The following is a 26,314-nucleotide window of genomic DNA, read 5'->3' on the forward strand; positions in this document are numbered from 1 at the left end:
AATACCCACTGAATCATCTGCTTCCGTGTATCCTTGAGAAAAGCAATTAGTTCCCATTTCCTTGGTATGATCAAACCAATAATGTTAACACTGCCATTAAAAAAAAGATCTCATCAGCACCATTGGTGGCAGTTACTTCTCAACAGTCTAAAATTGTATTCACTTTTTGAAAATCCTAAAATATTTATGTATCCTACAAGAGAAATAACTACCTTATAATTCTAAACTGAACTTTTCATGATCATGAGTAACTTTATAAATATTTAATAATTTTTCTCTTTGGAAAAAGATGTTGCTCCATAAGCTTTTAATAATTTCCCTTAAGATGAATATTTACATGTAGATTCATTCATATTTTATATATGTCACCTATGGTTCAATACATATATGTAAAAATGAAAGTAAATCATCTTCTTTTCATGTAAGTAAATATTTTAATTTAAGAAGCAATTGTTTGGTATTTAACCAAGGAAGGCATTGTCTAGCAATTTTCACAATTGTACATTATGAACAGTTAATTTGTTTTGTGCATGGTTATAAGGCAAACAAAATGTTCCAAAAATTATTAGACATCCACGAACAGACATCGCCCAATGATCAACCTACTAGACTAACAAGATGTTTTGTCACTTTTTATCATCCTACTAGATGTTTTCTGACACTGTTTATTAATTTTATCATTTACTAGTATCATGACTCTATAGTCTTAAAATAAGTAACAAAAAAGAGTTGGACACAACAAGCTTTGTAAATTCAAAAAATAATTTATTTCCCTAGAATACAAAGTGAAACATGTAAAAAGAACTTATGGTATTGTGAATTAAATCCCAAATAATCCTAGAATTACAGACACAAACAATAACAATTAAAGTTATGAATAAACTTAAATGGAAATCCAAATTAAATCAAATGCTGGAAGTGTCGATTTGGGGACTGTGTTATTGTGATGTGCCAACAGTCTTTTGTTAGATCACAATAATACAATCCAAGAACAGACCCTTATTTGAAATTTCAAAATAAAATCCACTCTCTATTTCCAAGAATGCTATTTTTGATGAGCACTTTGTATTTATAGTGAATAAATAATTTCTACCTCAAACGAAATAATGGACACATCTATAAATAATACAACTGATTCTGCCTCAAGATCATATAGTATGCATGATACAGCTGTGGTACATTTTCTTTGCATGATGCAGCACCTGATGTGTTCAAAACCAACAAAAATTATTACCTTTCTTTTATCCACTTGTAATATATCTCCTTGCTCTGCCTCTTATATGGAGTGAGTGGTTGAAAATTGTTATTAGATGAGTATGGCAAACATCCCGTTGCACAATTTTGTATAAAGAATATACATGCTATTCTACAGTGAAATTTGCCAATACTGGTATTAAATAATTGATTTTGTTCAAGGACATGTATGCAATATCTTCAAATTTTCTGAAAATATGCTAAAATAACGGGTCAGGTGTGAATCACAGCTAGTTCTACACTGTAAAACCTCAACTCTGATATTTATGTTTTAGGCAATGAAGTCTTACTGCATAAATATTGGCACTATGTAATGTTTTTTTTTATGTAATGAAAGTAAAATTTTCAGGAATATCTAACACACTTGGCAACCCATTACTTACTCTGATGTCATTTTCCTCATAAATTCAAATTCTCACACAAGCAATTGGACCCTTTTTAAAATTTCATTGGTCCACATTTCAGTTGGCTTGAAAGCGATGGAAGCCAGGAGTGCCAAAATCAGGTTAAGTTGAAGTATTCTTCTTTAACAAAATTAATAAAACTACATTAATACCAAAGAAAGTGTTTAGATAGCTTCATTTCATTCAAGATTCTTATCATCCTTTTAACTGATTTCGGCTAACTGGCTTCCACTGCTTTTCAGCCAACTGAAAACAAGTCCATTTGCTTGTATGGGAATTTGAATTTATTAGGAAAAAGACAGAGTAAGTAAAATCTGACTAAATACACTATAACTTTAATTTGTAGAAAAGTGCTGATATGGGCTACCAAGTATGTGAGATATTCCTGAAAATTTCAACTATCATTCCCATGTTAATCAACAATGGAACAAGCTACACTGCGCCGTTATTTGGGCAGTAAGATATCAATGCCCAAAACATCAATAACAGGGTTGAGATCTTACACTGTAGGACTAAATCACAGCCAGCTACTGCATTAATACATATAGGAACGTTTAAGTAACCCATTCATAAAGTAGGGGTACTATAGTTCGCAAATGATATCTGCACTGTTTCTCACTGAATTTTCCCATCAACATTTCAAAATGCAACATAAATTACCAAAAATGTAGGTTGCAAGATTTGGGCAATCAAGTAACTAGCAATGCAAATGGCGAGTTCCAGGTCAAATTTCATCAATGCTTTAGTACGTCAGTGGATTAAAGACATAATGAATATTATCCCTATGTCAAAACCGCATGGTGAATGCGAATTCCAACTTTTGGAAAGGCAAATGTCTTTGACCCTGCACCCCAACATAAATATCCAAATACCAATAATTTAGAGGCAATGGTCAGATGAAAATCGGTTTATCTGTTTTAGCAATAGCATGTATTTAATCGGATGTTTTACACTCTATATCGATTCTAACAGTGTTGAAATACTTTATGCGAAATGAATTAGTTACTAATAGCTACACTTAATGATGCTATAATGAAAATTCAATGAGCTACAAACGCATGTATGATTCGCGATATTGTGGAACGAACCAAAGTACAAGTCACACAGGTCATGTAGGCATTCAACACTATTTTGAAGATCATTATTCATATGCCCCGAAAGTGCATATGGCAAAATCAATGCATGTGGATATTTTTGGACGAAATGAATCTAAAGGTGTGATCCAGTAAAATCCGGATTGAATGTCGCATACTCTGATGTCACAAATTTGTACTATCCTATACTGTGACGATACCACCCAACGTGCTCTTTTCTTGACCCAGTTTAGTACATGGCCACCATCACAGGGGTGTGTTACAAAGAAAATGAGGAGTTTCAGTCAATGAATCGAGGGCTGTAGGTCTAACCTGTACAACAATATTGTACTGGTTAGAACCTCAGCCCTCGATTCATCGACAGAAACTCTTCATTTTCTTTGTAAACGATAACTTTTGTCTGTAAGTTTCTTGATGACAGTTAAGATGCAGAGGATTCAATAATCAGGATTTAATATCCTTTGTTAAAGAAAATCGGTATTAAATTTTGAAAGAACAATTTATATTTAATTTAAAATGAGTAAATGCGCATACATGACCTGTGTGATTTGTAACTATACTGGTTGGAAACCAATTCTCGCCACTTTTTCCTTCTTTTTTTTTAATCATCCACTACCGACACGAACTTGTTCCTTGTCAGTATAATACATAAAAGCAGGGTCTTTAACAATATTTTTACTCGTGTTAAATGTGAAATCATCAACATAAACGGTTACGTGGGGACCGTTAATTAAAACGGTGTTGATGTTGAACTTTACGGGAAAGTCAGTACCAGTTGTCGCCACATGATGAAAATTAATGATCTGCTCACACATGGTTATTATATTTCCTCTTTCATTTAAAGAAAATATTATTTTTTTTATTAAAAAATTGTTAATTTGTGTTGTTTTGTACTTCAATTTAATATTCTTTACCAGTTATGAATTATGATAGGAATGCATGTAATTTTACTTATTCACCGGTTGAAATAAACGGGATTTTTTGTTAACAGTGTGTGACATGTAAAGGTTACATTAATGTCTGCTTCGCTGCAGTTTTACTAAATATCTCGAAATAATGAAGTTTAAAGAGTAAAATATATTTTATTTCACGTATAATTACATATGTAACATGAGGGTTTTTTTTCTGGCGAGAATTAGTTTGTTATCATTTCACGGTGAACGAGGTAAGTAGTCGCAACATTTTTGACACCAGTACCGTACACCAGTTAGACTGCTCAAACTGCGATCTCACTTGTAAAATGCTGGATGCAGCTAACATCAACGAGTTTTCCTCTGAATCGCATGGCTTGATTTTCTAACGTAAATCGTATTTAAATAAGGCAATATTTGTTTATAGTATTCTATATCACTTAAACCGTAATTCGCGGCTTCCTGTATGGGAAATCACTCTTGTCTGCAATCATTATAAGGGACCAGGCTATTAACCGGAAGAAACTGGAACAAGCCGGAACAAACGAAAATAGCGGAACAAAATAAAAAATAAAAAATAATAATAGAGAAAATAGATAATAACGGAACAAAGATTTAAAAAGCAAATTCTACTTATTTCTATAACCAGTCATACTTTTTTCCAATTAATTTAAATTAATTTATAATGACGTTGGTTATTACACTCTTTTTATATTTTTATATTTTGATGTAATATGGGAACAAACTAAAATACCGAAACGAAAATAGATAATACCAGAAAAAGCTCTCTCTCTCTCTCTCTCTCTCTCTCTCTCTCTCTCTCTCATAATAATATCATTACCGTCCTCGTCCAACAACTTTGCATTTTCATTAAAATCTTTAAGCACGTCGTAGCATTTCTGATCAGCCACAGAAGATGCCATTAAATATAACTTATCGCACTTGATCCATCTCATTATCAGGTTAGGTAGTAATTGCGTCTTATCAGACCCAGATGGACCTATGATAATTGCTCTGATATAATTTTGTAGAGCTGGATGATGCTTGATTGTTTCTTGCTTTCGTGTCGCTGAGATATCAAGGATATTCTTGTTGTAGGAATATATAATAATTATATGATTTATATTGTGTTCGATGCAGAGCCCCCACCCCTACCATTAGCTTAGCAACAATAACGACGAGGACTAAAAGGCGTGTACTTGCAGGCAAGTGTATAAAATGTGGTACAAAAAATAAAAATGTATCTCTAATAAAACAGGTGGAGATACTTCTGCTTCACTGGGAACATTACCCGGGGCTCCATGGGCTAAGTATCCTGGCGAAAAGCATCTTCCTGGATATAATTATTGTGGTCCTTGAACCCGACTTGATATCCGACTCGATGAGCGAAATCAACCAAGGCCTGGAGAGTATTCAATAAATGGGGTTGATCAAGCGTGTCACGTTCGTGATCTCTTGTATAAAATCCAGATTTGCAACAACGACATACTGGAATCGTGAAGTCTGTAAAAAATAAATCTCTCATAGAATCGTTTGCATTTTGTTTGGTAAGATCGGCGATGAAAGGTAAACTAGTGCTAGGAGTTGGTAATTAGTATTATTATATCGTAATCGATTTATTACAGCCCAAGGGGGATATTTGAGGTGTGTGTGTGTGTGTGTGTGTGTGTGTGTGTGATTTAGATTTTTAGCGTAGCTTAAAAAAAATTTCAGTCATATCCCTACGATGTCTGCAGTGTGGCAGTTTATGGTGATGTCTAGCACTGGGACGTCATGTCGCAGACATGCATCATGATGTCCCACCCAGTCACATTATCCTGATACCAGGCCGACCAGTCCAAACACTAGCCTCTTAATACTGTATTGGGGGGTAGAGCAGCGATTAGTAAACTTGCTGATGTGGCAGGTGTCGCACGTTCTGTTGATGCAGATTGTTTAGCACGAAAGGCAATATGGCAAATTTATTCACCACCACTTAAAAAATTTTTAGTACGCACACTTTGATGTCATTACTTCCAATGAGGTTCATCAGGCATATCATTTATTTTACCGCACGATACTATTAAAATTGGTAGACTTCAATCGCGCAAATAAAAATATACATTAGCTGCAGCTGACGTTGCAAGTAGATATAAAGGAGCAGAACCGCTATAAAAAAAGACAGCAACTGAAGCTGCATCTGCGTTTGAACGAATTTATCAACGTAGTGGTCTACGATGGCTACAGGTGTTACTGGTTGACACTAGAAAAGAATGTCTTGGTGCAGTAACGTCGATGAGGAAACAACATAACGTCAAAATCAGACGAGGGCACACCGCATTTCTTCGCGATCAGGAAATCCTTGAGCTATTTAATCGAACACTTGCTGAGCAATTATTTTGATATCAATACGCGCTGGAAATATCTTTAACAAAGTTCAGGCGGACAAGAGATCTCGTGAATGGGTTGCAAGACTACCAAGTTTGATATCTGCGTCAAATGATGAAATCACTCGTGGAATTTCTATGAAACCAATGCGATCAGAAAATATATACCAGTACAACGACGTGACTCTATCTCAAAACAACCAGTACTAGGTAGTGTGACTGTCAGATATTTATATGAACCTGGTGAACTTGAATGGGGTGAAAAAAAAGAGCGACTGACCTAGTCTGGAGTGTAACCACACATACAGCTTCGAGCGTGGTAGGACACACGGGTAGACCTGCAATTTACATACTAGATTCAGCTGCTTCTCAACGTGGATTTTCGCTAGCTCCGGACAGACAACTTCCAGTTGCTTCTTCTTCCTCGATACGAGGTGGTATGCATGATGATCTTTTGGGCGATAATATATCTCCAAAAGATGGGTATTTTCTAGCTTCATTGACTTGTTTTGTAAAATCAAGAAAATCAGTCCGAATTCTTTTTATACTTGTACTTATACCACGTTATGTTCGAAATACGAATGGAAGCCATTTTGATTCTGAAATATCAGCGGTTTTCGAATTTAAAAAGTACTAAGAATGGAATATCCTACTACATCAAAAGCTTACGGGATTCTCTGGAAGTTTCCTGAGACCTTCGTCGATAAATCTGTTTGGTGATTTTGTGTTCTGATTGTGGTTCTGGTATAAGATCCCTTATATCGGCTACTTCAGAACGAAGCCGGTCAATATTATCAATAATTTCTTGTGTTTGTGGTTGTGGTTAAGCAGCAGCTATTTCAGCTTGAAGCTCACGTAAAATCTTTTTTTTTTAAAAAAAATTTATTGTTGTTCTTTCTTCTATTTTCCAGTTGCTTCAGCGGTTTGTTTTAACGTGGGAAGAAGACTTTTGGCAGCCTTTGTAACTCCTTCTGTGGCCTTTGTAACTGGTTTAAATAACTGTTCTGCGCCTTCTGTAAAATCCACCTGAGACTCCTGACACGATTGTAGTTATTTCCTGACAGAATCACGAACTGGAAGATATTTGGTAATTGTATATAGTCGCTCTCGAGCTAGTTTAGTTATGCGATATTCCATGGTTAGCGTTATTATTTGATATTAATAATGATTTATCTACACCACCTGTACGAGCTTTTTTGTACACACATACACACAGGGTAACGAACCAGGTAATTTGACGCACACACAAATAACCCGATTAGAGGCCTCGGTGACGCTTATATTCTTTCACCCGTCGCAGGAAGCTTTATTTGGTCTGAAATTCTGGTCTGTTCACCCTCCCTTCATTTGCAGCAGGGAGGGTGAATAGACTAATTTTGGAGCAAGTCTTCTTTGAAAATAAAACTTGCTTCGAGAAAAAGGAAAATACAAGGTCAACAATGTTAAACCGAAGTCTCTATCTATTTTCTCTAATTGGGCTAGCTCATTTTGTTATTTATCTTTGTATTTTGTGTTTTCAAATATATGTGTTTTTTTACCCGTCGGAAACTCACTTTTGGTCGCACCCTGCCTGCTCTCTGACATAAAAAAAAATTACCGACAGTTTAGTATATACGGTAGCATTTGGATCAACATTATGGTCACCACTTAATAAATCCATTAAACATCACCGGCATATACAGGTTCTCAGTACTGGGTACTACGACATTTACGACATAAACCACAACAACACGGCGTTATCCAGTTAACTGGTTTACTGGATGTGTGTTAGTTATGTTGGATCAAAATGACGAAATAACATTCGTGGTGGAACCTGAAGAAAAAGGCAACCCCGTGTTGTATTATTGGTGTCTTGAATTAGTCGCTAAACTACCACCTACTTAAAAAATAATGAAATCCCCAATCGTCGTTAAACATTACAGATACAGTCATGTATGTGAATGGCAAACCAAACTGAAAACTATCATGTTACGCGTATACATTAAAAGTAAAAAATATCGCAAACGTGCAGCTATCATTGACGTAATTGTGTATTCGGCCTCCGCTGTTAGCGCTGGAACAAGCGTATTGCTATCAACATTAATAATGATATCGCCAGCAGTTGGAACAATTTGTGTTTCAGCTGCAACAACAATTGCTGGTATTCTTGATATCATCGCCAAAAATATCTACGCGCAGCGAAAATAAATTGCATGAGTATACAATAAAGTTGCACACAGCGGCGCTAACATACTCCAAATTACCTTCGTTGATAGCATCAAGTCTTAGTGATGGAATAATATCAGATACTGAGTTTACAGAAATGATTAAGATTTACAACGAGGCAATGACTGTATCAGGACCTAGGTCCGATTTAGAAAATCGGGATTTAGAATCAGGATTTCACAATAATGTCATCATCGCAAGGATTACTGCAACATATCGTCGCTAATACAACTCCGTAAAAAACCACTATGATATCAGCAAGCTCAACCAATCCTGAGTTCAGCGTCAACTTTCCAACTGCAATTTCAGCGAAAGAAATGGCACTAGCACAATTAGGAGTATATCTTAGTTGGCCAAATATTAGATCAAATTTGTTCGGTGCGTTGCAAGCAAATAATTCACTGGTATTTGCACATAAAAATAAACCAGATGTAATCCCAGACTGGAATGTTGTGAGTATACATACGGGTAATTATCAGATCGGATAAATCAACCATGAATTTCAGCGCAGAATTAAATCTATAATGGAAAAAGAATCTAAAATATCTATCACTGCTTACTAACCAACACTATCAGCCGCGATAGAAATAAACTCACCAGATTATGTTGTTGATATATATCAATCGTCATTCCGAACAGGATGGCCAGAGATACCACCTGTTTATCAAGGACCGTTAGAACGAAAACGAGATGATTTCTCAATGGACAAGCGAATATGTTTAGAACTTCCAGAATAACGAAAAGAAGAACCATGGAATTTTGCGGAATATACTTTCATTGCGTCTGATGGTACAAGGCTTCCTACAATTAGACTTAGTTTTTACCACGCTGAGCATGAGAACGGATTCGTCAAAGAAGATCTTAATGAATCATTTTCCCACGTCATTAAGTTAGAATACAGACGTGTGCTCGATCAACTACAAAATTTGTTTTCAAGCGTCACACAATATTACATCGACGATACAAATCAGCAGATCATGGCAACAATACAACATTTAAACCAGGTTATCTCCGATCATGTGTTTGTCAATAAACTTCTCATTGAAAATATAATTTGCCGTGCTGATAGAGTAGTTCGAGACTCATCAATTAAACATTTTGGTCACAGATATAATTACAGAAGAACAATTACCAAATTTTATAGTACCAGGATTTAATACCGACGAATTAAAAAAAAATCACTCAACCATGTCATCGATGAAAGTTTTCCTAAAGTCGTTGAGTCATGGAGAAATATAATCCCACCGATAGGTATTCTCAAACAGAACAACGATCCACACGGTGACGACAGGCATATTTCGCCATGTATTGTTAATATAACATCAACGATCGCAGTCAATCTTGTATGAGATGCAGTTGATGGCAGTTATCAAGTAGATTTTGTGAAATTAAAATTATAATCTGAATAACAATCTTATTCTTCACTGAATATCGAATTTGCTGGGGTAAATGGTATTTAAAATAATAATTATAGGACTGATTTCATAATTTGATGGGGTAAATGCTACTCAGAAAAATGAAAATCCTACTATAACAGAAAATTTAATAATTATAATTTCATAAATAAAATAGAAACATTGCTGAATAAAAAAATATTATCAAAATAAAAATAAATTTGAATCAGAATAAATATCATAATATGAATAAATTTTATGATCTGAATAAATATATTTTTTACTATAGTCAGAAATGTATAGTGTTTAGCTGTTACAACAGTTCCTGGTGACTTTGTCATTGTTTTCACTTTCACAATCCGTTACCCCAGACAAAGCTGATATGATCGCTGTTGAAATAACTTTCATTTTTGATCAGTGACGTTTTCACTACTTTCACAATCCCCTTTAGTAACGCTATTATTACTTTCACTTTCACAATCATTACGGTCAGTGGGGACAGCGCTTTCATTTTCACCAGTAACGGAGTTACTTGCAAACATAATCCTTTTCAGTTGTCTTACATGTGTATTAATAATCTTTTTTGTTTCGTAATCGTGAGCTAATTCTGATCTATTTTTTTTTCAATCGAGCATGAGAGAGATACGAATCTATCAAATTCTATGTCTTTGACTGTCGCGAAGGATTGTAACATATATTGTTGAATCAGCTTAATGAATTTGTTTTCTGCTGGTAGTGTATATCTATCTTCAAATTTGCGTTGTAGTAATGATTCAAAATCACAAATAATTTTCTCAGGATTATGTTCATCAGATATTTTTTATTACTTCATGTTTTTATTTTTGAATTGCAGAAATAATTGCATTAATATTTTCGAAATTCATTATACATATAACAAATATAAATTTAAAAGGTTCAGAGGATACATATATAATCTTGGTTCTATGGACAGCACAACACCCATGTGAACGCCCAGATTGCCAAATGACATTCTAGCAAGTTCAGAAGATACATATCTAATCTTAATTCTATGGATTTAATTTAATTAAGAAATAATAGCATTAATATTTTCGTAATGCTTTATATTATAAATATTTATTTATAATAAAAAAATATTTACACAACACATAGTAGCGATTTTACTGCATTATAGCAAGCTATTTACAAATTATTTTATAACTGAACTCTGTATGCAACTCTATAACTCTTCATATAATCTTATCTAACTTAATTCTAAAGACGGAACAATGCATATACGTGGCTCTCTATACGTTCAACCGATTTCTGCACTCCCTACCCAACACGCCATAATCATCCCAGGAGAGCGCAAAAGAGAACACAGCAAGTGTTGACATGATGGGAGGGTGTGCTTGTCTGTTGATGCTTGAGTAATCAATAGGAACCCCCATGACAAAACGGGTCCGATGCTACATAAGCTAACCAATATTTAGAAATCCAAAAGTATCTCTCGCAATGGGCGTGGCTTTTCGCTTTTTATTTTTATTAATTATTTTTGCTGACAAAATCTAGATGTAGCAAGAAACTTGAGAAATTAGGAAAAATAAGGATAATATTTCTTACGAAAGCCAATAAAAAAGAAAAATTATTCATCAGCAAATAAAAAATATTTGTAAGATGCAGGCTCTACCTTTACTTGACAGAGTTATATCCCTTGACTTACTCCAATGACAAAGTCACTGACGTTGAATTTCCCTGTGTTACAATAGAGTTATACTCTGAAGTAAAATACGTTGTTTGTATTTCTTTGAAAATACCGATTTTGTTATATTATTTGCGACACGATGGGAAAAAATTAACCAGAAAATAATAATTTATTTATAAGCGAATGTTATTGTAAAATACAGGCGAGACAACTTTTTAATCACCCTATCTTTTTTCCGACAGAGCTATTTTTCTTCATCCGGAGTGTTTATATCTAACAATGGTAGATACTGAAATATTTTTTTCTGTTTATATTTCATACATGAATGTTTTCATAGAGTAATCGAAAAGGGTCTTGTGACTGATCATATTAATTCAGATCCGAAAGATAAATTCCTGGGTAATTTACGAGCTATTATACTGAGTGAAATCATCAGATTTGGTGGTACTGGTAAACGCGGTAAATTTCCTAGGAGGGTGATATAGAGATTGGTGAAGAAATACTATTTCCATCGATTAATGCAGGTGGTAAATATTTTGAATTCACGAGCGTTCGGTCAATATGTTGCAAGTAATATAACCAAATCAGCTCTTTCTCTGGAACTGTGTCAATTGTATTAAATCAACGAAGCGAAGAAACATTTATAATGGACCCTTAGGATCACAAATTATCCGCAACCACTTGCTGACGGTGTCTGGAATTTGTAGCATCAGTGCCTCCATTGGTCACTTAAAGTCCTAATACTTAAAGTACCAATCACTCGTATATTGATCCCCCAAGTACCGCCCAAGTCAAAGAATTGCGATTGCACTTACATATTCGATCAAGCCCGTGATTGGCAGCGATCACTGAACGATATCATCAATACGTATAGGGGAAAACAAAACAAAACAAAAACACACCGTCGACGCCTTATGTTTATTGTTGTTGTTGTCCACGCTTCATCAGCCGTAGTTGCTGTAACGATAACGTTAATCGGCACATTATCAGCCACCTACGTGATAGTCCCAGTGGTGGGAATCGGTATGGCTGTTATAACAGGAGTTGCTGGTATCGCTAATGTCATAGGCAAGAAATAATCAGCATACGCGACTGATAAACTGCTTGAGTATACAGAGTTGCTGTCCACAGCAACACATACGTACGCCAGATTATCATCGCTAATATCGTCGGCGTTGAATGACGGTATAATTACTGCCTGCGAATTTGATACGATGATTAAGATGTACTATGACGCAATTGGAGGGACCCCGTCCTAGTGCCTCCACCACTACTAGCCGAGTGAAGACCCCAATTAGAATCAAGGCTGTAATAAAATAATATAATGGCGATGGCAGACCGTGACATTCGAGGATTAATAGAACAAATATCTGCAAATACCGCACCGTCTTCCGCTACAATGATATACACGGTTTTAGCGTATATGCGGTTTTAACGCAATCAGAATTTGACATTAGGTTTCCTACACCGATTAGAGCATCGAACGATCGGTCTCTTGAAATAGCACTGGTACAATTGCGAGTGTATAATATCTGGCCTAATATTAGATCAAAATTTTTTGGTGGATTACCAGCCAATAATTCACTGGTATTTACGTATACAAAATAAATCGAATGGAATCCCCGACTGGCAAGTGGTAATCACCCCTACAGGCACTTGTCAAATCGAACAAATCAATGATGAATTTCACCGTCGAATTAAATCCATTGTAATAACGGTACACGAGCCAACGTTAAGTGCTGCGTTATAAATATCCGTCCCGAGTATGCCGTGGATGTCTATCAACCATGGATACTTCAAGTGCTTGGATAGCCAGAAGTGGCAACCCCAGCACCAGAACGACAACCAGCGCCAACCCGTGACGAGTTTACAATCGGATTACAAGCATTAAAACCTACCCGAAATATTTAAACCCTCTCGCATGGAACCCGGTGCGAAAAAAAATATGTTAGGGTCACAGGCAGTACTGCGAGCAATCCATGAATGTATGTAGATCACAACATATTTAGCATATGGGACGACGTCGACGAAGATTATAAAATCGGTGTAGCTGGACGACGACTCAATGATGACATCTCGCTCGAACACAAGCATATGCAGAAACAATTCTGAAAGCTGTTAGCGCAGTATGCGCTCGAATATCCCAACGATAACCTTCGACAGCTAATCATTGCTGCTATACAACATCTAAACGCCGTTGGTGCCGACGCTGCCCTGTTTCTCTCTTCTTAGTAACTTAGTTTAAGACCATATATTCGTATTATAAGTCAGTTGAGGATTGTTGGGTGCTGCGTTTTGGATTCGTAAATGAGAGGATAATTTTTGTCAAAATGTTCTTGAACTTGTTCGTTCAGGACCCACCATTGACATGTTAGCGCTTTGTCACCAAAGATGATTTAGCCAATATAATGAATCTCGACGGCGTTGGCCGGGTGAGGTTGCTGTCTTTCAAAATCAAAATGGACAACTGAAAACCGGCAACATTAAATGGACCGACATCATCACATAGCTGTTAAGATTAAAGTCTGGAAATTTTCCTGAGATCAATCAGATTAGTAAAATCGGGAACTCTGGTGTGTCCATGAAAACAATCTGCGAGGAAATAAAACGATGATTTACAAGAACCGGCGATTCAGTGAATGCGATTGCAACATGAACAACAACCGTATCGTACTCGTGCGCGAAGCCGCTAGTAAAAGTGATGCGGCGACAAAAGATACGTTGATGACAAGGATGCACAAATTATTATGCTCCAAAAACGATTTTGACGAACACAGGTATTCCTACGTGTTCGCAGTAACTTCAGTGAACTCGATAAAGGTGCCGATGTGATTATTGCTTTTGTGTGTGTGTGTGTGTGTGTGCGTGTGCGTGTGTGTGAAATACAAGGAAATCAAGATAAAACTTGTAGAAATTGCTACCAAACTCGACAAGATAGATGATATCCAAAGTGAAATTACTAAGCGGTTGGATGTCGTCCGCGATGGCCGGCCAATATCTTACCAGATCGGGCGTGTTCGTGCCGATCTTAATGCATCAAATAATTCGCTAATGGATATACTTAGTTGGAATTCAACCATTTATTGCTGTTATTGAGACTTTCAGAAAAGTGGTCGATGGACTAGGCCTAAAGGTTTCAGATCTACCACGCACAGGTACATATAGAACAGCCACGTGGACAAAACATGATAACGGGTCCAAGAGTCAAGGCTGAACGTGACGGTGTTAGTCGATTTTCATTTCTTATCAGCACATATTTCAATATACTTACTACATGTTTATGGCGATCCTCAAACGACAGATTTTCGGATGATTCCAAACAAAGACGCAAATGCAATATTTCCCTTAACCTACCAAACAAATTCCGGAGGAAACAATTTAATTTTACTGTCTTGAATGTGCGTGTTTAAATGCACGCAATTGATTCTGTTTTGGTGGTGATATTGATAAGTGTAAAGCTTAACGCACAAGAGTACCGACGTGATAAAATCAGCCGGGATAAAACGTAGCTGCCAACGAAACTGACAAACGTTCCTCTCTGCTGCATATTTTCTAAACGGGTATGTGCTGTGCCTACATTTAGGTGATCTAGTAGAACACGACCTTCTGGGATGATATTACTCCAGCATTCAAATACAAATCTGTGCACTCGCATATTCTTTAAAACAATGCCAGACCTATGAACTCAATATAATAAGTTTTGCCTGTCTGATTTGAAAATGGTACGCTTGAGTTTCACGTCTTATTTCTCCATACTCATTCGATTCATAGTTGATGTAGACTGGGTGTGCTGTCCACGATATTATGCATAATATAATCTGATCTCCAATTAGACGTTCAAGAACAGGCGGCGGCATTATATATATATATATATATATATATATATATATATATATATATATATATATATATATATATAATTATAGCTAGCCAGAATCTATATTGGTTGCGCGGATTGCTTGAGCTGTCTTCTTATGTTTTTAGGTTTTTAGCCTGTACCATGCAACTTATTTGTCTGTTGTGACACCGCCTCTAACTTGTTGACGTTAATATGATCTACGATAATGTCATTCGTTGTTAGACCAATCCAAGACTAAAAAATAAATCAATACCAACTAAAGACCTTCTGGCATATTCCTATACTACAGACTCCGATGATAACGTAACCGTTGTTATTCGGATTCTAGGTAACAATATGGTGACTAAAGATGTGTGTGATGTCTACGCTATCATTTTCTTCATATAGACGAAAGGCAGGATGCTTTCTCCACGCCATGATAAATTATATCTTTCATTGTGTAATTGCATTTTTGGTACACGAGTCAACATAACATGTCAACGTTTCGCAGGCTTACGAGACGGTAGATAATATGCTCACGGAAAAAAAAAACTGCAAAAGGTCAGTCTCGGACCGGTTGCATGTTCTGCTGACTATTTTAATAATATCAGCAGTTAAGAAACACCGGAATCGCTTTCGTTCTGCACAAAGTGACTAATGTAAACGGATTCGGAGGACCCAGAACCTTTCTACTTCCTGCATTCTGCTTTAGTTGTGTTCACATCGCAAGATTAGGTCGTCACATGATATTTCTGTTTTAAATCTCAGTAGTATGCCCCCTAAGAAGATATGAAGACTGTGTGGCAGACACAGACCATTCTACAGATACCAATATATACGTCGTCTTGCTTATACGGTTTTGCAAATTTGCATACTTTGTTTTGCCAGAAAAAGATTTTGTGAGCCAGGAAGGTATTTCGGTAATCAAGGGACGTAATCCTGTGTGATATATTTTCACTGGTAAACAAAAAGCAATGTAGCATATAGTACTTGGGGACTATTGGACACACCGTATGATTTATCCAACGGTCTCATCCAAGCTTTTCCTATAACAAAATTTGTAACGACGTCATCCTCCTAAAGAAAAGAGAGCATCGTCTGTGATCTCAGATAATACAGCAAAGCGCAGATGAGAATACTAGAAAAATATACGGTGTTTTCATATCAAAAACATAGCAAAAATTGGATGGCTTTAATTAGTAGTATTTTTAAAGAGGGCTTTTCAAACACCTTTTGCGTGATTCTTTCTTTCCGTGCGGCAGGCCGCTAAGAGGAAGTACGTTGTGATCAGCTCAGCTCAGACAGAAAGACTGAAATTACGACAAGAAGGGTTTTCGAAGCTGTCTTTACATATCTACTTCTACCTGTCTATCCACTCATATACCTTTAAAATGAATGAACATATTTTAGTTATGATAATCATGACTGGAAACAAAATATACTGTGAACATTTCTGCAAGTTTTTGGAAATACAAGGGTGTTCAAAACCCTTGTACCAGACTGGAAATATAGCAGTATTGATGCGCTTGTACCGACTGCAAATACACGAGTACCAAAACTCTTGTACCAGGCCAATATATGGGGATAACAAAGCACTTGTAGCAGGCTGGACATATGAGAGCAAAATGAATAAATATAAATCAGTTCAAACAATGGTATATTTAATGTAGTTAAAATATCACAGGCATGATAATATAGTACTTGAAAATTCAGCAAAAAAGAACTATACATAAATGTGTCATACATGTTATATCTTTGATGTAAGACTGAAATCGTCTTCATATAACTAATAATTATAAGATAATAACATTCGATATTTTAAATCGTTTCAGTAACCTTAACTTTTCACTGCCGCATCGAAATAATTCCAATGTGTTCCAATATCTCAGTAATGTTAAACATTGCGCTTTGCTGTGTCACGCTTCTAGCAGGCAATCCAGATTTTGGTATAGTTATGGATTGTGTCATGTCCTTTCATAAATATAAAGTTCAGTATTTAGTAATATGAAACACCAGAGATAAATGACTCATTAGACGGATAAAATGACCAATTGCAGTCAAGTAGGTTTTCCATATACAACAGATACAGTATTCTACCTATACATTGCATGTATTAGAACATATGCGCCCAAGTCATGTCAACTTTAATCCGTGCGCCTATTAATAATCTATACACCTAATTTTGTCACATTTCGCTACACTGTACCTCTGATTTGTCTTATTTTCATAAAGTTTATAGACCTTTATGTCTTTTTTTCCCACATATTGCAGTTATCACAGGAAAGAAAGTCGTTCAGATATGACAGAATACGTGGAACCCGGCACACAGATTCATATAATGTGATTTAGTATACCAGAGAAATACGCATTAAAAATACTAGTATTTTGTACTCATGGTTTTTAATGTCTTCCTGTTATCAAACGGAACTGGGATTTCTTTTATCCTATTTAAGAAACAAAGTCCTATTGTTCTGTTACAATGTAGCTGAATGCATGTTGCATATGACGCTATTGGGTTTCACATATCATAATGTGGCTTGCATGCATAAATTCCAGTTGTTCTTGTTATGTGTTAGAGAATGGGAAAACTGTTATTATCTGGGTATAATATGTAAACGTTCAGGAAAAAAAGTTACTGAGAAATGTTGAAAAACCCTACACAGACTTATCATGACGTGAAATAGCAAAGAGAGGCGCTGCATCAATCTTCACTACCTCAGTTGTTTCATATATCCTCTTTTGAAAATTAAAAATAAAAAATATAACTGAAAAATCGACAAGTCACACTTTTAAGTATGTCGATACAAGACGACACTTAGAAATGTAGAAACTCTGTTGGGGACATTATAAAAAGGGAGAATAAAACACATTTAAAATCACGGGGTCATTATAAAAAGGGAGAATAAAAAACATTTACAATCACGGGGACATTATAAAAAGGGAGAATAAAAAAACACATTTACAATCACATACTTTTATCATAAACCATGTTGTATGAGCTAATACAAATCCTTGTTTACTTCCATAAACGCTCTCTGTTTAAAACTTATGAAAGGTTTCAGTCCAATGTATCTGAAATTTGGCCCTTGATTTACAAAGTTAGGAACTAGTTTTAGGCATGTGCTGTTTACGTACAACATACAACAAATCTTGACTTTTCCTAGCCATTTTTTATGCCGCAGAAAATTTTGAGAATGAAATTGTATTCAAACTTTTAAAACACTATTTAAAACATATGGAAAAGCAAACAACAGCATCATATAAATAAGGGTTTCGAAAAATCGTATTTTAATACTTCCGCTAGATTGATAATGTCAAAAAAGATAAATGCATTTCACAAATGATGCAATAAAAGTGTGATTTAAGCGACAGTGGCTGTGATCTACGTTCTGATGAAGTTTATAACAACCGATTTCCTAAAATAACCTGTATGATCTAAAAAGAAATAAAAACTGTTTCCCTACAACAACCTGTACGGTCTATTTAAAAATAAAACGTTTTTCCCTGAAACAACCCAACAGAGTTTAAATGAAGCAAGTGCTAAATTTCAAAGTAGATACTGGATTCTATGCCTCTATCAAAACAGCCCAAAGACAGCCAATTTATTACGATCCGAGTGAACGCTCTTTTATGTCCACGTCTTAAAATGGTTGACTTATGTTTACAAATATTTCTTGCTTAAACCACAAAACGGCAAAGTGTTTGATAATTAGCGATCTTCTGAATAATTTTCAGCGATAATTACATTTTTGTGCAGGTTCAATCAAGGATTTCCTGATAAATCATACGTCAACAGTTTATGTGTTGAACATATTCTAATATAAACTGCTTTTGGAAATACAACAAAGTCCTCAACAATATTTTATCCCCGTATCTCGAACAAAGTTAATCTCTAATACTAATGTTATATTAGAACAACAACCACTGTCGATTAAAACGTCTGTTTTCAAATGGTTTAAAAAAATGTATTTTAACCCCAGTCAGGGTGAATAACAAAGTGTCGTGGGACCGGCTCATGAGGCCTTATGTAATGAGAGCTCCAGTTCTCCACAATATTGATGTTTCTATGGGCTGGAAGGTGGTGCCACGTAGTGTACATCCAGCGATTCTTCCTAGTGTTGGGTGTAAGCAGGCGAATGTAATGGCGCTTGCTGCCATCTTTCTTCTCCATAGGCCGCGGTGTTTGGGATGCAGTGTTTGCCTGGGGATGCCCACTGTAAAAAATATATAACAAAAATGCCATTAACTAAAAGGGAATTTAAAATAAAGAGTGGATGGACAAACATGTTAGGAAAATCAAAGAGAAAATACTAGGAACAGGAATACGAGAAACCAGTGCGATAGTGGTAGCGGTCACATAGCATAAAACAGTTTCAGTGTAAATTTCAGATGAGAAAAAAAAATTTTTCATGTATTTCGTTACGCACCAAAATAAAAATCGTCACGTACGGCCTACTTCATCATATAAACATTGATTACAAGTTCAAAACGTACGTTCTATATAGAATATCACCTATTATCCATGGGATAAATACAGTTTTAATTCACAGACCGATGTGTGTTTGTGTGTGATTTGGACGTGGCTTTAATTAACAGTTTTTCAGTTATTTCGCATCGATGTCCAAAGTGTGGCAGTTTCTAGTGATGTCAAGCAGACATGTAGCATCATGTCCAACCCAGTCACATTATTCTGACACCAGACCGACCAGTCCTAACAATAACCACTTAATGATGAGCGCCAAGCGAGACAGTTGTTAGTGCCAATATGACTCGGCCGGGATTCGAACCCGCGACCTCCAGCATCGAGGTGGACGCTCTAACCACTTAGGCCACCAGAGCAGTTCAAACACAAATGTATCTATAAGGTAAAGTAACTAACACTGTTCTTTCTGCAGTCAATTCCAGTTTTAATGTAATAAGAACTGAGTAGCGAGCAGAGCATAAATGTGAAGCAGGTATATAAAGACATCAATACCCTATAGATATCTAAAAATAGTGGCACCAGAAGAGACCGTAGTCTCTGATCATCTGTTGTATTGCGCATGCTTCATTGCAAAAGAGAATGAAGAAAGACTAGTAAGTGATAGAGTGAGGTCAAAGGAAATGCTCACATGCAGTATCAGTCTCGATATCCATAAAAAATGAATATTCCAAGTTATGCTAAAGATTTGTATCACGCCACATAATGTTGTTGTTGTCTGCATGTATTCCTTCATTATATGGAGTAACGCCCAGTCGGTGAGGCCTAATGTTTGTCAGTACACACATAACCGGTATTGCACTAGTTTTGCCTTTATTTGTTGCCGACAATATATTTTTTATTACTTACGCCTCGAGTGTCTCGATGACCTGCTTCAACCGCTTTCGTTTTTCAGGGGCTGTCATGCCCATCAGCTGACTTCCGGACAAAGAATTGAAGAACTTTAGTGCGATATCCCGTTCTGAAGATAGATGTTAGTGGGTGATTTGTTTAGAAAATAAGTTAAAAGATTGAGGTGTTTCATTTCAATCCTATAACAGAGAGCCCTAGATCCCGCTCGTAACGCGACCTCTGTAGATATCATGTATGTGTCACAACATTCTTCTTTCGTTTTAAGTTGTGGAAAAATTAAACTAGACAAAATGTCAGTACCGTAAGAAAGCGAACGATACCGTTCTTGTGAATGTTCCTGCACTGAACCCATTGGATAACAAGAGCAGTTAGAAGATAGTGAAGCCCGCCTATACACCAATCCTAACGGCAACATTTGACGAAGACCAGATTGTCCCAACTTTTAGGAAGTTCTACATTGCTATACATTAATTGATACTGCTATATAGAATAAACGTTAAATATTTTTAAAAATGATGACAGCACAGCTTGCAATTTACTCTATAAGAACATCTGGAAATGCGCATTTTAAAAGATCTGTTTTGAGCAAATCCCATAACGCGATGTCCAGGACACGTTAAAATTTTGTCCTGCTAAGTACAATTTCGTGACATAAAGCCATAACAGAAATACGGGCCTGAATAAAAATACAGACATTCCGTCTACCCACTACCACCAGATACACACATGTCCTACAACCTATTATTCAGAATTAGAGGGATTCGCTTCCCGGCTATGTTTAGAAGGAAACATATTATCATTAGAGCAAGACGGCATGGGACTGTACGTGGAATCCACACTCAGAACATTTCTGTCAATCTTGTCAGCTTGACCACAAGGTCAACAGGTGAGTTGTGTTTTGCAGAATGAATTATATTTATTTTTTTTACTTTGTTTCATAATGAAACATCGTAAATATGAACAGACACAAGTAAAGATATAGGAAATATATAAACAAATTCAAACAATTTCACCAAAAACCTTAATAAAATTTTTAAATAACCTTGGACCCAATGTCAAATGGTGATGCAGAATAGATTGTCCTCGCTTCACCATTGTTCATCTCAAGTTTAAACGGAATCCATCTAGGAGAGTAAGAAATATAAGCAAATGAAATATTATAACCTAAACCTTGACAAAAACTGTTGACGTTGTCGCCGCAGTAGGAAGGGTTTCCGTTGCGTTTCTTGTTTTCAGTGAGTTGAGTTGGGCAAATAAAATGTATACATATGAATTTCCAACCATTAACTCTGTTAAAAATCATGCTTTGGCCTACCTAGAGAATGTAGGTCCAAAACCGACATGTCAAGTTTAGGGTGAAGATATATGTAATCTTGTAAGTCACTCTGATGTCACCTGAGTAACCTCAGTATCTAAAATATAGTTTGGTCACTACCGTTTTCGGATTCAGCATGTCTGAATTACTCCTGTGAAACATGTTACCAATTTTTAAATAAAAATACCTCTTAAACTTGATTAATGTGAGGAACCTTTTAGACTACTTTGTCATTTTTTAAAATTGAAATCTGAGCAAACAGTAAAAGCAGGTAAGTTGGATATTATAAACAAAACACTCTCTAATTGGAGTTTACATGATTATTACTTACATGACAAGTAAACATTTATCTGATAAGTCAACAGTGCGCAAATCACTGATCTCAAGCAAGCAGTTTGGAAAGAATACAATGAAATATGTGTCACAGTGACGTGCTTTTAGAATGTTGTTGTCATACATACCATAGTACCCACCTAAAAAGTATCTAACCCTTCAAAAGAAGATTTCTTGAGAAGCTAACATATAAGCGTAGCACAATCAATGTCATTGATGAATTAAAAATAGGTGATAGCGACCTACGTTTGATGTAATGATGCAGTATTCGACATAATGGTCCACAAATAAAGATGCTTCACTATATTTAAAAGTGATAAGATACACTGACGCAATGCCCAAAGCAAATGGAGTCACATAAGGTTAAAATGTAGGTCATGCTGACCTACCTTTTTCATGCTAGTTAAGTTCTCTCCAGGCTGGATGGACACACACTAAACTCAAGGTCATTTAAATGTGAGTACCTGAAAAATGACCTAAAGTGAACTAAGGCATGACGGACAGCTGGACACACAGATGTCCAAACGGGTAGGTAGCTGAGGTTAACACTATAAACCCCATTCATGTTTAGAGTGGATCATGTGTCCTCGGAATGCAAATCAGAAGGTTCGCCCTTTAAGTAACATAGAAAGGGAATTTTAAAACTTGATATATTAAACATACACTTCTTGACATAAAATGTAATAAAAATAAATAAAAATGTGTATTAAAAACAACAACAAAATTACTTTGAAAAAGCTTATCAATACACAGACCATTCCTGCAAGTATATAACAAAAAATCTTATTAAAAAAATTCAACGTGATGTCTACGATGTAAAAAAACTTAAATGAAATTATAAGGTAATACTTTTTCTCTATAATTGACAAGAAAAAGAGAAATACATTTGGTTAAAAGCTATGTTTAAGAAACTTCAGACAAATGTCATTTAATGCATATAAATGAAATTCGAATGCATATTTCTTTCCTACAAGATATAAGCAAAACATTAAATAAAACCATTATCCAGTTGTCTACGTAGAATAATCTGAAAAGTTTAACCTTCTACTTTTCCCCATAGAAAAGAAAACAATTACGACAAGTGTATAACAAGGTACCGAATACAGTCCGGCACATGCCATTTAACTCACAGAAGTGAAATCTAAATACATAGTTCATTTCTACAAGTCATAAAACAAAACCTTAAGCACAAACTTTAATATAATGCAAACCTTAAGAGCAAACATTAACCTCAAACTTTTCCCTATAAATTATGTAAAGAGCAGTAATTTGTGAACACAAATGTAAAATAAGGCCAGGTATACGTTAATAAACACAAATCATTGAAACTAAAAGCAAACTGCAAACTTGCTGACGACATTCGCTGACGCCAACGCCGACGCCACAGTGGTTATAGCATAAACTGTGGCGAAAACTGAGTATTATGGTACGGAATCATTATTTAATTTGATCCGACCATTTACATTTTAACCGTACAAACACTTTCCAGCCAATGGTTAATAATTGAAATATAGTTATATGTGTAAACATTTAATATCTCTAGAAGATACCTCTTGGCATGACTTTGCACCATATAGGTATGTCAGATTTAGTGTTTCTCATTAAAAGTAACGAATCTTATACGATTTTGATAGCTTCACGATGAGGTTTGTTTTAAAACACACATAATTTGTTTGATTGATCTTAACTTGTTACCTTTCTCATTTGCTTCCTTAAGCCATTTCTCCACAGATGTTCTCGCGTCAGGAAGGAGGGACCGTCTCAACGAACTTTCTATTTCGTTGGACTTGCTGGCCATTCGAAGCACCTTCTCCACAACGTTCTTCTCGTACTGGTTGGCTTTCTTCATCCATTCCTCGGCTTTGAATATTGCCTCTGGCTGGAGAGACTGCGTTAGGGGCTCCATCAGGCAATTTTCCTGTCGGAGGCCAAAATTTTCATGTAGATAAATTGGCACCGCCATCAGTAAATATAATTTACAACATCATTCAAAACCTTGACATGAAATAGATTGCCTTAGAATATCCAACCCACCATAGTAAAACAACCATCCATGCATTATGGGAATATTCTTGCCAGCAAAGCTACAGCCAGTACATTTGCCGGTAAAGTAGAGGCAGTTTACTGAGAAAAGTTTTAATGTTTAATGTTATCACATTGTCGATACAATAGTGTATACAGTTTAATATGTTTTAATATGAAAACATGTTAACATATCAATTTATGTGATACTGGTTGGTCCAAATTAGCCAATGAAATGATTGTCTGCGATCATGGGAGTTTTTCTAACCCTGCCTTATGGAATATTTGTTTTTACTATTACCATCACAATTTGATAGCCATTTTTCGAATCCTTTGACCAAATGGAATTGGGAAAAAAATAGTCACGTCTCTCTGAATATAGCCAAAATTATCCCACAGCGTTCGTTACGCCATATATAGTAGTAGTACATCATGCGTAGAAAAATGGCGTAAATCCCAACTTCCAAAAAAACAAAAAGAACAACAGCAACAAACAAGACTAAGAATATTTGCCATATAATAGCGGTCGTGGGGTATAAGGGATGGGCAGTGTACATGTAACATGGAATCCACCTTATATACAAGCGTGGTTTAAATGTTAACTTATAAGAGTAAATAAATTCACTTCTGTTAGCAGAAGAATGGCGATATAAACCGGTCACCCAACTGACAGAAAGTTATTCAACCGCAGCATTTTTATGCGGTAAAATGATCTTAATATGTGATACAATTCCGATTATAAATAAAATGTGTTTATATTGTCTACTGTTCCAAATCAAATAATGCAAATATCCGGTAAATTACAGTAAATATCCAGTAATCATCCATTCACATGAATATCCAACAACTGGACTACTTAGTACTGAAACTGACACACTTTGGATTTAAACAAAATCTACTTTTACATGTTAATGGTTATAAAACTGCGTCTGGGACTATTTTCTACGCGCAACAAACAAAAGATGCCACGCCTAAGTTAAAAATAAACGAAATTATTTAATCTTCTTTCTTTCTATCTAAACTATTTCCATCAGAATAAGAAGTATGTGATAAACAAAATCTCAAATGGGCAACGATCAAATATTAAATTTATGAAACTCGCTTAATAATGTCCAGTTTTTAGTCGCTAAGACTTGCAAAAGCAGGCCATTATTCAACTCGTTTAATAAGTTCAATATTAAGTCATTACCCATTTGAGATCCCCATTAACAAATAAGTGTGGACCTTATATATAAGTTTCATTCGCCAAGAAAAGTTTCTATGTTTACCAGCAAGGTAAGACTGCCAAAGCCGATCTATAAAAATTTTGATTAAAAAAGATTTCTTGATTAACTTTTTCTTCAATGCTGGAGGATGTGGGTTCGAACCCCAGCCGAGTCATACCAAAGACTTATAAATTGGTACTAGCAGCTGCCTCGCATTAAGATGTTAGAGTTAGGACCGGTCGGTCTGGTGTCAGAACAATGTGACTGGGTGGGACATAGTGCTACATGTCTGCGGCATGATGCCCCAGTGCTGGACATCACTATAAACTGCCACACTGCAGACATCGTAGCAATATGACTGAAAATTGTTAAAGCTACGTTCAAAATCCAACACACACACACACACACACACACACACACACACACACACACACACTCTTCTTGTTCTTGTTCTTGTTCTGATGATGATGATGATGGTCAAATGGTGTCAGAGTCTAAAGTTCACAGAGCTATAATTTCTCTATTTGGCCAATCACTGAAAGAGTTGTACGAATATTGATATCTCCCTTTACGGAAATATAAAAGTTTGATATCCATAATATATAACTCAGCATAGTATAAACGATTTCACTATACCTCGGACTTTTTTTCGGAAGCTAGTTTCTCGGTCTTTGAAGGCGGCTTTGCGGGAGACTTGAAGACGGAGAGAGTTGTTTTTGCCCTTCTGGATACCTCTACTTCCTGTATGCGCCGAGCATCCATAACGGCTGACCTGGGGGGCACCACTGGCTGTTCCTGTGGTTGTTTACAACTTGCCCGGAAGCCCGACTGTGACGGACTCTTCAAGGGAATATTTGGCACTAGATGGAGTCACACTAAACCGGTGATTATTTGTTATAGATATTCAGAACTCAGTACTGCGACTACATACTGATTAACGTGATAATAGATAGTGAGTAAGTTAGTTATAACCTAGAA

General features: G+C 35.9%; 2 protein-coding genes across 3 annotated transcripts in view; both read right to left on the minus strand.

The window, feature by feature from the left end:
* The window catches only part of LOC149778422 (checkpoint protein HUS1-like), a 54,244-nt gene extending 50,079 nt beyond the window's left edge, over positions 1–4,165 (minus strand). Inside the window, exon 1 of the mRNA XM_089939246.1 lies at positions 3,986–4,165. Within this exon, the coding sequence (XP_089795372.1) occupies positions 3,986–4,037 (52 nt within the window). The 5' untranslated portion in view covers positions 4,038–4,165. The remainder of the gene's footprint in view (positions 1–3,985) is intronic.
* Positions 4,166–16,773: 12,608 nt separating this feature from the next.
* Positions 16,774–26,314, minus strand: part of LOC149778423 (uncharacterized) — a 59,068-nt gene continuing 49,527 nt past the window's right edge. For both annotated transcript variants that reach the window (XM_089939247.1, XM_089939249.1), the window contains exons 5-8: positions 25,973–26,196; positions 23,805–24,027; positions 20,459–20,570; positions 16,774–19,343 (exon numbers count right to left, since the gene is read on the minus strand). In XM_089939247.1, the coding sequence (XP_089795373.1) occupies positions 19,100–19,343; positions 20,459–20,570; positions 23,805–24,027; positions 25,973–26,196 (803 nt within the window). In that variant the 3' untranslated portion in view covers positions 16,774–19,099. The remainder of the gene's footprint in view (positions 19,344–20,458; positions 20,571–23,804; positions 24,028–25,972; positions 26,197–26,314) is intronic.

This window comes from Sinohyriopsis cumingii, chromosome 17 (genome assembly GCF_028554795.1).
Source record: "Sinohyriopsis cumingii isolate HCF-2022 chromosome 17, ASM2855479v2, whole genome shotgun sequence".
In the NCBI taxonomy this organism is placed as follows: Eukaryota; Metazoa; Mollusca; class Bivalvia; order Unionida; family Unionidae; genus Sinohyriopsis; species Sinohyriopsis cumingii.